The following is a 16,260-nucleotide window of genomic DNA, read 5'->3' on the forward strand; positions in this document are numbered from 1 at the left end:
CTCAGTTGTCCTAGTTGGCGTCATGTCGTTCTTATATTCGTGCATAAAATGTGAGCTGGTACAAATGCGCAACTAATTCGACTGAAGGCATCATTTTTTTTAAGGCAGGTGGGTAAACAAAAGCAGTGATCGTGTTGCTGGGGATAGTTTTACTTTTTTTTGTCTATTTTTTTATTAAAGCACCCCAATTATGTTTTTTTTTTTGTTTTTATAAATGTGGTTCATATAACTGAGCAATAAAAGTGTGTTAAAGAATGAATGTTGAAATTCAATACTGCTCTCGGGCCGTGGCGGTAGGGTGGGCGCTGCTTACTTAGATGCAGAGTAGCCTACCGGACATGATATAGCAGAGCCAAATTTGCGATACTACAACACATTGTGCAAATGACAAACCGTTAAATGACCTAAACGATGTCTCATGCTTATAGGCTGCTATATACATGTGTCCTCCCTCACAGCCACGATCCAAGGTCCAGTCAGGGACTACATTTTAAGGAACTGCATACGACAGGGTTAGGCTCAGTTCACACGTTGCATAAATACTGCAGATTTTCCGCAACGGAATTCGTTGTGGAAAATCCGCAGCAAAGTGGATGATAAAACAAATCTCATCCACACGTGGCGTAAATACTGAGCGTAGAACTTGACCTGGGGTGTGGAATTTTATCCCATGTGACTGCTGCCGCACCTTTTGGTGGGGTTTTTCGCCCTGCATTCCCTTCGGCGCACATGGCGGACACGCAGCGTGATTTTACGCAGCATATCTGCCCCGTGTGAACGCAGCCTTATAGTTCTGTTATGCAAGTCATATAAACCCCATTAAAGTATGCAGAATTCAACCCTTAGGCAATATAGACTGTAGGTTCTCTTCGTTGCCTCCAGGGGGCACTGTATCCTCAAGAATGCATGTGTCAAACCTGTGGCCGTCCAGCTGTTGCAAAACTACAACTCCCAGCATGCAGCAACCAGGGAATGCTTGGGAGTTGTAGTTTTGCCGCAGGGCCACAGGTTTGACACCACTGCTCTAGAAGCAATGCTATGGCCCTTAAAATGGAAAAAAGAAACAGTAATACGACATGCGATGGTTTAGTCAGCGGTTCAATCGCACGCGAGCCTCTGTTTAAAATTAGAGCGCCATGTTCTGGATCCGTAATACAGCCATTTGGATGCGGCATTAAGGTGTTCTCCATCACATCTCGTCATAATAAAGGGTTAATCTATTCGTGCGTTCACCGGTTTAGTGTAATAATTTATTGATCAGAATTACATTTAGTACCACTATTGGTCACCAACCAAAATGTTTACAGCATAATGAATCATAATTTACAAACACGGAGCCCAAAACATATCTTAGTAGAGAGGTGGCGTTCAGCAGTACAACTACTCCATGGTATAACATGCTATATACAAGACAGACCGATATCCTCCAAACAAAGCATCGACGTGGCTCATTCTCCTGCCCGCTGTGCCGGGAGCTGCCCTCGGGGTGCTGACCATTAGGACACGTTCACATGTACCCGATAGTGGAATGATATTGTAGTAAATGGGATGGGAAAAAAAATAAAAATACAGTCGCACCGTGTCAGATGTATTAATAATGTGATGAGGATGGGGAGGAAGTCGATTCAAATTTCATCAAAGTTAACAAGAAGGCGCAGCCTACTTAATATGTGACGGACCTCACGTCCTACTAGACCCAGAACTCTATGTCATCTCACGGCTGTGGTGCGTGGACACCAGTGTTTTCTACCAAAAATGAGTTGGCTTTTTCTGATGCTTTCCACTTGATACATTTGCCCCAAAGAGGCAGAAAACTATTGTTTGTTTTTTTTAGGGTGCATTTCTTTCTTAAAAACCCATGATTTTTTTTCCCCCACCATTGACTTGTGTGGGAAAATATTGGCACACAAATTAGAATGTAAATATAGCAGTACCGCTATTCTGTTTTCTATAGCAGTTTCAGAGAGCATTTTCTAGAACTACTAAGACCTTGTTCACACAGTGCAGATTTTGCATGTATTTTTTTTAAGCCAAAACCAAGCACGGGACCTAAACAGAAGAAATATATAAAGGAAGGTGTTACAGGTCTGCTCTCCTGGATCCAATTCTGATTTTGGTTTAAAAATGCACTCAAAATCTGCACTGTGTGAACAAGGCCTTAAAGTGAATCTTCACCTTTTATCATGGTTTTTTTTAGATCCAAAAATATTTGCTGATTAATCTTCATAGTGGTTGAAGCTAAAAAAAATTGATGCAGAGCTTCATAACAACAACATTCTGGCTACTGGCAGCCACCACTAGAGGGAGCTTAGGTCATACTGCTATTATTGATGTATAACAGTATGCAGTAAGCTTCAAAACTCCCCCTAGTGGTGGCTACAGGTAGAAGCTCTGTATCAGTTTTAAGAATATTTCTATGAAGTATAAGGCTATGTTCACACAGGGTACGCTACGTAAAAGTACACAGTGTATCTGCTATGGCTGCTGTAGGTAATTCCGGCCGAAAAACGGAACCAAATTGTGGTGCGGTATTTCGGCTGGAATGTCCGCTGCGGAAAACACGTAAAAAAAAGGTCTATACTTAGCCATGGCGATGCATCCCTCTGACGTCCTGCAGCCTTGTCTCCTGGCATAACATTTCATCTCATTGGCTGCCGCAGTCACATGGGATGAAACATCATCCCTGGAGGCCGGGCTGGACGCAGAAGCATATAGAGATGTGGGTAAGTATAGGCTTTTTTTTTTTTTTTTTTCCTCTTCATTACGATTTTTATGGCCGTATTGCAACTTTTCTGCTGCAAAAATCGCAACATCTGCTACTTATAGCGGGCTTTACCTCCCAATAGAATTAAATAGGGAAATCCAGCGATTACAAAGCATAAGTTGACATACTGTGCCGTAGGTCACCTTATGAGTGTTTTTTCAGTAGTTTTTTTTATGCAGCGTCTGGATGAGGTTTGTTCAAATCTCATCCACTTTGCTGCTACTGTGTTATGCTGCGGATTTTTTGCAATAAACTCTGTTGTGGACAATCCGCAGTATTTATGCTACATGTGGACTTACCCTAAAGCTCCTTCAGAAATAAAGTTGTCTTCCTATAGGTTTAAATGGGTTGTAGAAACAGCGCCACACCTGCCCGTGGGTTGTGTCTGGTATTGCAGAATGTGGACAGGTATGGCACTGTTTTGGGGTGAAAGCAGCCATGTTTTTCTAATCCTGTACAACGCCAAGGGGTTTTCCACGTACTGACAACTGATCACCTATCTACCGGATAGGTGATCAGTATATGATCAGTGCGGATCCTACACCAGGACCCCGCACCGATCAGCTGATCCAGCTGCCTCCAGGCATCGGATGTTTTGAACGGTATGCAGTAGTTGGAGCCGGAAGCAGATGACTCCGACCACTGAATAGCGGCCTTGCGGCAGAACTGCTTACGGCAATATCGTCCGATGCCCGGAGGCAGCTGCAGCAGATGATCGGTGCGAGATCTAGGCGTCGGACCCGCACCAATCATATACTTCTACTCCTGGGGGAACCCCTTCAATGATTGGAGGACTAGGACAGTCTCCGGATTCTCAATTCTTGGAGAACAGGATGAGAGGCTAAACGATTGATCCAGAGTAAGCCCAGGCATGTAGATGCAGAAGGGAGAAGCTCACAACATTTCCCTTTGTACTAGAGTAGAAGAAGCTATTGATCCGCTGGTCCTGTGATATCTTTGGACCTTCTTGGGCTGGGTCTGGAAAAGATCGAGCCTCATATAAGATGTTGGTGCGGTGTGCCCGACACACATAATCCCGTCTAAAGACCAGCAATCACACAATATAAATACCAGCAATCACACAATATAAATAAGTTTGCAAATCATGACTTTTTGGAGCCTTCTATAAATAGCCGGTAATTATATAGGATAATATGTTTTTATGTGGTTATTGTGCTATTCAGTAAACCATTTTTAATGATTGTTCCCCAGTCAACGTGTTACTTAATGAAAAGCAGCGCAATAATATGCTAATATATGCAGGTAAATCTCTTTCACAATTAAATGGCAATAATGTCAATAAAATATATATATTTTTTTTATCTAAAATGTAGGATTCGAAGCCCTAAAAACCCCCAAATACCGCAGTACAGTAACCAAGCCTGATACCCAGCTATAGTGGCCAAGGCTTCATGAAACCATTGTCTGAGTGCTGCTAAAATGAACCGTAGAGATGACAGGAGAAAAGTCTATTTATTACATGTGGCATTTTATGTATTGTGCTATGGAGAGAAAACCCCTGTCGAGTAACCCTTGAAGTGAATGTACATCATTTTTTTATTTTGTTTAATTGAAATAGGCTGAAAATTCTGTGCTGATTAATTTATTAATATATCTTTATAGTGGTTGGAGCGCAGAGATCAGAATTCCCTGCCTAGAACTCAGACTGCCTGATGTCACCACTAGAGGGAGCTTACTGCATACTGTTTGTACATTGAACTCAGTAATACAACAGTATACAGTAAGCTCCATCTAGTGGTGGCTGCAGGCATTTAGAATTGTATAATTTAATCCTTTATCTATTTAGGGGATATAAAGCTGTGACCACTATAAAGATGTATTAGGAAATGAATCAGCACAGACTATTAAAGTGTAACTAAATGTGAAAAAAATAATTCACGTCAGAAGTTTTGATCGGTGAGGTTCCGAGCACTGAAACACCCCACAATCGCTAAAATGAAGCGGCAGAAGCGGTTCTGCCGTTCGTTTTAGCGATTGTGGGGTGTTTCAGTGCTCGGACCTCCATCAATCAAAAATTCTGACTTGTCGCACTATTTTTAAAAAGTTTAGTTACCCTTTAAACCTAAAAATGACAATGTTCAAAGGTGCACATTCACTTTAAGGATCTGTTTTTGGATAGATACACGTCACCCACTACATTAACCCTTCAGGGTATGTGCGCACGTAGTGACCAAAAACATCTGAAAATACGGAGCTGTTTTCAAGGGAAAACAGCCCCTGATTTTCAGACGTTTTTTGAGCAACTCGCGTTTTTCGCGGCGTTTTCTACGTCCGTTTTTGGAGCTGTTTTCATTGGAGTCTATGAGAAAACGGCTCCAAAAACGTCCAAAGAAGTGTCCTGCACTTCTTTGACGAGGCAGTCATTTTACGCGTCGTCATTTGACAGCTGACAGCTGTCAAACGACGACGCGTAAATGACAGGTCGTCTGCACAGTACGTCGGCAAACCCATTCAAATGAATGGGCAGATGTTTGCCGACATATTGTAGCTTTATTTTCAGACGTAAAACGAGGCATAATACGCCTCGTTTACGCCTGAAAATAGGTCGTGTGAACCCAGCCTCATCGTTCAGCAGTAGACTGCACTATGTGCCATAGGTTCCAAGCTTTGAAGGACAATACAGAATTTCTATAAAGGTATCCCTGGCCTTTGGTAATTCATCCATGTCAGCACAGATTTACTAACTGGCTCTATATCACCCTCGTTCAAGGGCAATTCTAATTCATATGGATAGAAGAGAACATTGGTGGCTGTTTATGAGCTAGGATCCTTACTAATTCCTAAAACATTGAGGGTCACAACCCTCTCCAGTACGCCCTAACTCCTCGAAGGTTTCTACCACTTTCTCCTGATAAAGCACCATTGTGGGCCAAGGACATGATAGAGGAGAGGACATGAGTACGATTCTTCTATGGAGCTAGACCTTCTCCTGATACCTCACGTAAGAACATGGACCATGAGAGTAGAAACCTTAGAATGCCATGTGAAGATCTAATATGATGTTCCTCTGTGGTCACCACACACAACATCGATGAGGTGCCTCGGATCGGTGATTTTTCTTACTTCACCTCATTACTATTCTCATGCTACGGGAAATGGTTTCCATGGGAATCATCTTGGGGGAAAAAATCATTTCATTAAAAGGTCCACTTCAAGCTTAAAAGAATACGATGAATGGAGGAACGGGACACCGTGCGCTAAAAAAATGTTCACCTAGTCACTGGCCCAGACGCCATAACATCTCCTCCAGACTTGTTACCTGACCACGGTGGACACACAGTATGGCACGAGACATTAAGACAGACATTACGCTGGCATGCTCAGCCCTTGGCTGAACATCTGTAGTGGAAAGTGGGTGTTTGTACGGCAGAGCTGGTCCTGGCTCGTTGCCGTCATAATCACAATTATCATTGGGTTTTTCCCTTTTCCACGTCACTTCATGGATGCGCTTTCCTTCTGCTGTAAACCTTGTGCATTTGTGTCAACAGTTGTGGAAAACGTCTTTATGGTTTATGCTTGAAATGAGCTTCCACTGTAAAAAAAAAGACAAGATTAAAGAGAGTCCTTGAAACAACATGGTGCTAGATTGTCAGGTATTCTCTTTGTAGATAACTCACATAATGTATACGGGGGAGCATTTAAGGCGTTTCCAAGTCCCCTGGCTTTTTGGACCATTCAAGAGAAGCCATCGTATTCAATTATACAATTATTGCTGCTGCCACTAGGGGGGGCTCACTACATACAGATTTATTACTACAACGGAATCTGTACACAATGAGCTCCCCCTAGTGGCAGATGCAAACTGCTAGAATTATAATACATTTTTAATTTAGATTAAATTAAAAATACACTTTCTTGGTCTAGACCACCCTCATTAACCCCTTTACAATCCTAAACCACTAGGAATATTAGGTTTTCACCCCTAAACCACCCTAGACCTGTTCAGCAGCTCTATAGTGCCCTTAGTAGAGCGCTCTCACCTGCGTACTCTTGGGGAAGCATTGGCTTATTGAGAACTTTTTGGAAGGCGGAGATCCACTCTGTGCGGTCGGTGTCACTTTCACATGTAAACAGGAACTTCCTGTCAGGAGTTGTAATGGTGATGCCATACTGCCAGTGATTCCCTTGTGTGGAGGCAGGAAGTCCTTCTTCTACTTTATAGTTATTTTCTGTGCTCCCGATAAACACTTCTCCTCTGGCAAAGGCATCCTGGAGGGGAGAACACAATCCAGTCTTACCAATAACACCAATATAACTATGACTGGAGGGCTACATTGTGCCATTCCTCTGTTAATCCTCCTACAAATCTAGGAATAAATTGTCAAATTGGGGTTACCATTCCTTTTGTCAACAAGGTGTGTCCTGATTGGATAGGGTCAACTTGTGTAGGGACACACCCCCAACTAGCAACACCCAGTTGTCAATTTATTCATAAATTTCTAGGCGGAATCACAGAGGAACGGTACAACATAGCGTTCTCAGAAAAGATGCTCCGGAATTGTTATTTCATGGGGAATACATTTACTTAAACAGACATGTCATTGTACAAAAAAAATTATAATTGTACAATCCCTTGTCTCCAAACCTGCGCCTCCCTTTAATGACGGATATATTTGCGGCAGAGACATAACTTAAAGCTTCTCGGCCCCAGTACAAAATCCGTAACAGGGCGCCCACCTGCCATGTGCCATTAATAATACTGGTATCTTCTTATCTGGCACTAGGGCCTGGTGCAACTGTTACCCCATAGCTATGTCCCTGGTTGGGGGGGGGGGGGACTAGTTTCAATCAGGAGAAAGAGGATTTTCAGGCCTAGTTTTCGGTCTTCTAATCCAAGAATATACAACTATGAATACAACAAACCTGAGAACAGCTTGGACTACTGGACTAATGGGAGCCTTATTGTAAGGTATCCATCAATCTCACATCATTAAACACATTCTTACCATTGGATCCTTGAAGTACATTAATCTCCGGTCATCCAGGGTGAACCATCTCTTCTTAAAGCCTTCTGTATGCTGAGAACATAGACATGTATTTCAGACTCCGCAGCTAATAAGAACTATGGAACACAATGCAATGTATCACTGTGCTCTTCATCATCGTCTTCATCATCACGGTCACTCATTGATTATCTTGGTCTTAAAGGAACACTCCGGGCAAAACATATACTGTGTGATGCCTAGTGCCGAGGGCAGTGCATGACACATGGACTTTGTCTTTGGTGTTCTTTGAACCCCCTAACACTCGGCATAACACAGTATGTGTTTTTTCCTGGATGTTCCTTTAATGGTGAACAATTATGAATAATGCACAGAGGAGATGGCCACAAACCTCGTAAAAAAAAGCAGGATTTAAAAAATATAAGAGGCCGCACATCACTACGCCAATGGACGTGACCATAACACTGATTGGCTGCATTATATTATAAGCCAAGTGGTGATGTCATCAGGTATTTTTCTTTAATTAGTAGTGATCGATATCTGTAGCCAAAAGCACCTGATGACGTCACCACTTGGCTTATAATATAATTTTATTATGTCACACATCACTGTAGCGCAACTAGTTGCTCTTTCCTATTGTATTTGGCAACTGGTCTATCAGCAGATACCACTGTGTGCCAATAACAAGCGTCAGCTCCTGAGACAGTCAGAGCATTAGTCAGTGTCTACTACTGCTGCTATTATATACAGTGCAGCTCTGAACATCAGGGTCCTGAGATGGCGAATGTGCAGGACGAGGCTCTAGTGCGGCACACATTGTCCCCAACTTGTGCCGCCATATGATACTCCGTATGTGAGAGATATTTTCCCCTAGAAGCACTGCTTCTAGTGGAGAATATCTTTTTTATATGGCATATCATGAGGGCATGCGGAGGAACAGTAAGGCCACATGCACCTCTATGAGTGCCCCATTACGGCTCCATACAATACTGAGCCATAACAGCGTCGTGCCCCTGAGGCCCTAGAAGGATTGGTGAGGAATCAGAGTTATTGTACAATATCAATAGTCCTTGTCATTGGCGTCATAGGGTCACAGGCACTAAGGTTAAGGGAGAATCGTACATACAGATGTAGCCATCTTTATCTTGACTTTTAACGCATTAGATACAGAGTCAGGAAACTTTAACTTCAATTTCAATGGCTTTTGTTGTGTGATATCACGCTGCAGCAACTCATCAGAATCAAGATAAACTTGGCTACATCTGTAGTATCACGGGTATTAGGCAACAGGGTCAGTACTGCATCATTGGCACCTATAGTACGCCCATGTTCAGAGAGACTCCTGTCTATCATACGGACACCTCTAGTTGCCCCATCAGCATCCTAAGCAGCACCATAAACCCACGCCAAAGGTGCCAGTCAGAACCCCACAGTTTTCGGTGTCGGAGTGTTTTCCTGCGTTTGTGGAAACCATCTTTGGCTGTTTAGCGCTGGGGCTGGTCAAGAATTTGTAAAGACACTACATAGATTTTTCTTCCTTCTATCTACTACAGTGAGTATATTCCCCTGCACCATACACTGAACAGATAATGCACCAGATGCCGGATCAGGAGGTGAATCACGTGTCTTGCTGGATCATCTGTTGTTGGATTATTGGGATTTATTGTATAATTTTTCACATGTTAGATTTGCATCAGATTCAATGACTCTTTGGATTATATTCGTTCTCAGGATGATTCCATATTGCTTACCTTTGGACCCGTCTTTTCCATAAATCCCTCTTTGAGAAAGTTCCTTGTCAGCTTTGGCACCAACTATCAGAAGAAAATAGAATAAATCATAAGTATGATGATCTGACTAGAGTAAGACATTGATCTTGGATGATGAGTGACAACCACTTATGGCTGCCGTTCCACATGGTTCATCTATGGGGTTCCTACCGGCCTGACAACGAGCTGCTATCAGTGCTGGGACATGGAGGGGTTCACCCTCTATTTTCATAGTCTCTGGTTTTAGGACATAAACTTTCAGGCTTTTCCTTACAATGGTTAACGCTGGGGGGTCATGGGCCATCGACAGCGCCATTCCCTGGTGAAAAATATGTACTGTACCTCTGTTATTCCTCCTAGAAAAGTATTAATAAAGCGACCAGCTGAGTGTTACTATTCCCCTTGTCAAAGAAATGCACTATTTGTAGTGCGTTTCATATTTGTTTATTGACTTGCAGTAAACATCTTGCCACAGAATTTTTTTTTAATAAAATCGGCAAAAAAACCGCCAGGAAAAACGCAGCAAAACAGAGCAGAGTTTTCCCTAAAAACGCTGTGTGTAGGGGTTCATTTACACATTGCAGTTGAAGTGCGGTTAGAACCGCATAAAAAAAAAGTGAATCCAAAATATGAATGCCGTAACCTCATCGAAAACCGCAAATTGTGGTAAAAACGCATTCATTTTTTTTTTATGTGGTTTTTGGATGCGGTTCTACCACTAGGCACCCTAAAACCATCCATGATATGATTTGTATTCTACGTGACAAAGAAAGGTGGTAATACTTGCAGTCTTAAGCTCCATGCACACGACCGATCCAAAAATAGGACATGTCCTATTTTTTATGGGAACTTTCTACGGCCCAGACACCCTCCCATAGATATACGGGAAAGTGTCCGTGGGCCATAGAAATGAATGGAACTGTATTTTGATCACGGACCGTAATTGCGGACCAAAATTAAGGTGGTGTACATGGGGCCTTAGGCTGGGTTTACACGTGGCGGTCGAAATGCAGTTTTTGACGCAAACCGTGGCAAAACTGTGCCATTTTATTGCGATTTTTGCAATAAAAAGTCTTTGGGTGCCCATGCATATACGATAGTTTACCACGTGGCTAAGAAATGCATGTCAAAATCAAACATGGTTTTACAATGAATTGCCCCGGCTTTGCAATGTGGTTTTTGGTCACGCGGCTTGAACAGGTAAAACACATTGAAGCCATGTGCTTCACCCGTACTAGCCGCTCCTGATACTTGTATAGCGGCCTCAGGGTGCCATTCTCCTCCATAAATTAACCAACCAGATGCAAAAAAAAATAAAAAAAATGGTACAAACAAAGATAAATCAGGGTTCCTGGTATTTTAACAGTATCTCTAATGTAACGATGTAGATAACCAATAAATAATTACTATGAATTTTTATATTTCCCTAATTATATATATATATATATATATATATATATAGCAAGCAGAAGAATTCAATGATGGCCACTGGACTATGAACAAAATAAACGGATTAACTTACATCAACATCCACTGCAATAGGATAAGCCACTTGTAAGTAGTGAAACCGCGCCGCTCGGATAGCATTGAACCAATCAACGATTTCCTAAAATGGGAACAAATGACAAGAATTTCTAGGAATCAGAGCAAAAATCACATTCAATACCATACACGGCAAATGACTTTGCATGCAATTCTTCCAAAAAAACACAAGGTGGCAGCAGTGTGGCAGTCCTGAAGACCTGAGCTTTGTCATTTGGGAGCTGTAATAGCAACAAGCCAACTCCCAGTGACTACACCCTAGACAGGTGCCTGGTGGATGGCCGTGGATTGGTTATGCTGATTACAATTGATATGAAAGGGCAAAAGGCCTCAAGATTCATTACTAATGGCTTCTGACTTCTGCTTTCTCTGACAGCTGCACAAGCACGACAGCAGGAAATTAAAAAGAAGCTTGTTATAGTATAAGGGTATGTGCACACACACTAATTACGTCCGTAATTGACGGACGTATTTCGGCCGCAAGTCCCGGACCGAACACAGTGCAGGGAGCCGGGCTCCTAGCATCATAGTTATGTACGATGCTAGGAGTCCCTGCCTCTCTGCAGGACAACTGTCCCGTACTGTAATCATGTTTTCAGTACGAGACAGTTGTCCGGCAGCGAGGTAGGGACTCCTAGCATCGTACATAACTATGATGCTAGGAGCCCGGCTCCCTGCACTGTGTTCGGTCCGGGACTTGCGGCCGAAATACGTCCGTCAATTACGGACGTAATTAGTGTGTGTGCACATACCCTAAGAGATCTCAGAATTCTTCTAGAAAAAAAAAGAATCACATTTTGTTCTTGGGCAAAGATCGGCAAATGAACAAGCGTCGGCTGCCAGAGCTCAATGGAACCTCCAATATAGAGAAAGGGGTAGTCCCATAAAGAAAACCTTCTTCCATATGTTCGCCTGTAATCGAGACCTCACTCTATGAGGAAAAAAGGGGAGCTGCTAGGAAAAGCTCTACGCACGCTACGTTTTGGCCCTGCGTTTGCAGTCCACGTGGAGAAAGCTCCCGACTTACATGCTAAACACGTCCACGGGGCTCCGATAGTCCGAAAGAGGCCAAAAGAGCGTCGGTCTGGGATACGTTACTATACCTTTTTTTTTTGGAGGATGGAATAGCGTAGTAGACAGTGCGCGATTAATGTTTACGTTGGGAGATTTTACCGGCGTATACGTTAGGCCAAATACGTGATATGCACAGAGCCTTAGGTCATGTTTCCACAACATATTTTCAGGCATATTTCGGAGCATAAAGCGTTTGTATTACCCTCCAAAATACGCTTAAAACAAGGCTTCCGATTAATTTTTATGGGAAATGCGCTGTGTAGTTCATACAAGGCGTATTTTTATGCGGCTAACTTTAAAAAAGGTCTGATTAAAACACGCTTTGTAAAAAAGTAGTGACATAGCATTTCTTGAAAAGTTTTACAAGCCGATTTTTGCCACAAAAATAACGCTTCAAAAATATCCCTCAAAATACGATTCAAAACGCATTAAAAACGCCCGGATTTCAGAGGCTGTTTTCTCCTGCCACATGGTGTCCTAAAACCCTCCTTGTATTTTCCAGCCTGAACATATGCCGTGCGAACATAGCCTAAGGGTGGCTTCTTCTCGGGGGGACCCGGCACGTCCACGTACTACCTAATCAGCCCTTCATTTGTTTGCAATACTAGTTTTTCCCTGCATCAAAAATTGAGGGCACGTTCAGACCCGGTGGATTTGCTGCCGAATTCTTTAGCTTTTTAGTAAACTTAGTGCAGACGTTGCAGAAAACAACCGTGCGAAAAATAGTTGCGGTGCATAACTTACATTCCGCAGCTTGCGACTCCGCTGCACAATCCATCATGTCTGAACGAACCTTCAAATATGCAAATATTGCAGATTTGTGGCATAATTAACGCAAATTTCTGGCAAAACCTGCAGCCTAAAATTTCCGCTATGTCTGAAGCGGCTAGCCTTAGCACCCCCCGGTGGTGACAGCTGGTCGCTGGGGGTTCCAGGAGCCAGACCTACTGTCATCCGCTTATTGCCGTCTTCATGAGATAATTCCAGCAGCTTCATCCTGGATCCATGTTAAAGATTCAATTTGTCAATTTAGCAATTTTCTGATATAATCCATATGGATTTACGCACAGAAAATCCACAGCGGATTACAGTACCTGCCATGGGGAGGAAAATGAAAAAATAGAATCCACATGCTGTGGAACATTTTCCGCGTGGAAATCAGAGCGGATATTCAGTTTTTCAATGTAGAGGGGGTGAAATCTGCGGTAAAAATCCGCCACGTTTGTGCGTGCCCTTAATTGAAAACTTGCCGTACAATTGGAGATTTTTGATTGTATAAGAAAATTGCTTATAGTGCAATTCCATAAACTAGAGTGCCTTTATTTAAAAGCTGCAGATCCAACGTTTACCACCATTTCTTCCCATACTAGGCGTCTTTATTCTGCGTTTCAGCTGTCCCTATTTACCCTCATTTACCGTAACGCACTTCTTCTCCCTCTGGACCGCTTACCTTGCCATCTTCATGGTATACAAAGATATTCCTAGTGCTGTTGTCCCGTAAGTATGTGATTTGCAGGCCATTCGGATTTCCTATTTTGGTCGGCTGGAAAGTGGCATTTAAATGCTCAATCTTTATAATTGCTTTGGGCTCTCTTGCCTGGAAAAATACATTTTAGATAAATAAAAGTCAGTCACTTACTAATCAAATTCTCATTTAAAACCGTGAAGATGAAGTGATATTCTCTTGTAATAGCGGAGTGTGATGAGGCGTGTAATATGCTGCCAGTAATTCCGTAAAAGAAAGTTATCTAAATGATTTGTATGACACGGTTACTATGGGAGATCAACGTCTTGTGTATACGTGTATAGGTCACTACATTGTGCCGCCGGCTATACAGGGACTGAGCAAAATAAAAAAACAAGGTATTTAATAAGTAACTATACAGTCAGATATAAAAGTGCTGAGTGTCCCGTCCGTGCACCGCGCTGCATGGCACCGCTGATCACACACAGGTCCTCTGATGCCCCGTCAATGGCTTTGTGCCCATTAATAGTAATATAGTCATTGTCATTGTATCAGAAGGACAGAAGGGGAAGTTTTGCTTCTATATATATTCCGATGACGTCATCAACCTGTCACGTTCATGTCTATAAGTTCATCAGAAGTGCATGAGGAATAACACACAAAATACCTTGAGTTCTACAGCAATAAATCTTAGAAGGACATCTCTCACTAGCCCTAATAGGTCACGTTCAGACGTGGTGGATTTGCAGCGGAACAGGACTGCGGCCTAAATAGGAAGCAGAATTTTCTTTCTATGGTTTCTATAGTTTTTTTTTTTAGTCTACTTAGTGCAGACGTTGCAGAAAACAACAATGCAGAATATAGCTGGCGGTGCAGAATTTACAATCTCAGTCTGTTGCGGAGAAGCAGCAGATTTTCACTGCAGATTTCAGACTTTGCAAAGGCTAAAAACTGCGGCAAGTTTGCTGCGAAATCCGCTGCATCTGGATGAACCCTCACGTATGCCGAATTTGCAGATTTGTTGCGTAATTGCCGCGAATTTGAAGCAAAGTCCGCAGAAGTAAAATTTCTGCCACATCTGAACATGTTCATAGAGCAACTAGACACACGGTGCGGGTGCGGGGAAGAGTTAGGGTATGTTCACACGCAGTGACCAAAAAGGTCTAAAAATACGGAGCTGTTTTCAGGCGAAAACAGCTCCTGATTTTCAGACCTTTTTGTACCAACTCGCGTTTTTCGCGGCGTATTTTACGGCCATTATTGGAGCTGTTTTTCAATGGAGTCAATGAAAAACGGCCCCAAAAACGTCCCAAGAAGTGACATGCACTTCTTTTTCGCGGGCGACTTTTTACGCGCCGTATTTTGACAGCGACGCGTAAAATTACACCTCGTGGGAACAGAACATCGTAAAACCCATTGAAAGCAGCGGGCAGATGTTTGTAGACGCAATGGAGCTGTTTTTTCAGGCATAATTTGAGGCGTAAAACGCCCGAATTACGTCTGAAAACCCTGCGTGTGAACATACCCTTATCACACGCCATGTGCAAATAGTGTGTGCCAACTATCAGTGAACCCTCTCAATTAAAAGCAGCAAGAGGACTTACATGATTCCAACAAGTCTATTGGGTGGTGGAGTGCCCCCACATGAGCGCTTTTGACACTTCTGATAGGCAGGAAGGATAGAGTAAGAGACAGTGCTTGCTATTTGTGACAGATTGCACATTAAGGCCGGGTTCCCACGGGTCAGATACGCTGTGGAAAAACTGTGCAGCGTATCCGACCTGAAACCCGCAACACATTTCGTCCGAAAAACCATACTACATTGTGATGCGTTTTGTCGGCCGGAATTTCTGCTGCGGAAAGCAGCGCAGAAAAAAACCTTTCATACTTCCCCCGGCCGTTGACCCGGTGGCGCGTCCCTCCTTTGTCGTTCAACCTCCCTGGATGACGCTGCAGCCCATGTGACCACTGCAGCCTGTGATTGGCTGCAGCGGTCACATGGGATGAAACGTCATACCAGGAAGCTGGACTGGAGGAAGAAGCAGGGAGTTCTGGGTAATTATGAATGTTTTTATTTCTTTTTTTGAGTTGCGATTTTTGCGGCGGAATCGCAGCACTTGGCTATCTGTTGAGGGTTTTGCATCCCCATTGAATTCAATGGGGAAAACCCACAACATAAAAGCAACGAAAACACAGCATAAATTGACATGCTGCGGATTTAAATTGTGCAACGCAGGTCAATAATGAACGTTTTTGCTGCATTTTTTTCCTGCAGCGTGGGCATGAGATTTTCAAAATCTCATCCACTTTGCTGCATCTGTAAACGCTGCGGAATTTGCGCACGGAATTCCATTGCGAAACTTCCGCAGCGTTTATGGTACATGGGTACCCGGCCTAAGGGACTGTCCTGTACACAGTTTCGCCTTCTATGTCCCCACTATTAGGACATATAAAGGTGACACAGTTGCTGCATATGGCTCCTGTAGAAGTCAATGGGACCATACTGTGCCTCCATATGTCTCCTATTTTATACAGAGGCACACGCACGCTCATGGTGCCTCTCCCGACTCCACCATAAACATGCTTGCCCTGGTTGGCCAAATGGGCATGCTATGGGTGAGAGCGAATAAAAGTGAATGACAGACACCTCTAGAATTACTTTTCGCTGGAAGAAATGGAAAC

General features: G+C 43.0%; 1 protein-coding gene across 1 annotated transcript in view; it reads right to left on the bottom strand.

Moving 5' to 3' along the window:
• Nucleotides 1-1,224: 1,224 nt before the first annotated feature.
• ADAP1 (ArfGAP with dual PH domains 1) overlaps nucleotides 1,225-16,260 on the bottom strand; it is a 113,636-nt gene continuing 98,600 nt past the window's right edge. The window contains exons 6-11 of the mRNA XM_075830297.1: nucleotides 13,564-13,710; nucleotides 11,020-11,103; nucleotides 9,480-9,542; nucleotides 7,732-7,803; nucleotides 6,766-6,994; nucleotides 1,225-6,317 (exon numbers count right to left, since the gene is read on the bottom strand). Of these exons, the coding sequence (XP_075686412.1) occupies nucleotides 6,289-6,317; nucleotides 6,766-6,994; nucleotides 7,732-7,803; nucleotides 9,480-9,542; nucleotides 11,020-11,103; nucleotides 13,564-13,710 (624 nt within the window). The 3' untranslated portion in view covers nucleotides 1,225-6,288. The remainder of the gene's footprint in view (nucleotides 6,318-6,765; nucleotides 6,995-7,731; nucleotides 7,804-9,479; nucleotides 9,543-11,019; nucleotides 11,104-13,563; nucleotides 13,711-16,260) is intronic.

Source organism: Rhinoderma darwinii, chromosome 6, assembly GCF_050947455.1.
Source record: "Rhinoderma darwinii isolate aRhiDar2 chromosome 6, aRhiDar2.hap1, whole genome shotgun sequence".
Lineage (NCBI taxonomy): Eukaryota > Metazoa > Chordata > Amphibia > Anura > Rhinodermatidae > Rhinoderma > Rhinoderma darwinii.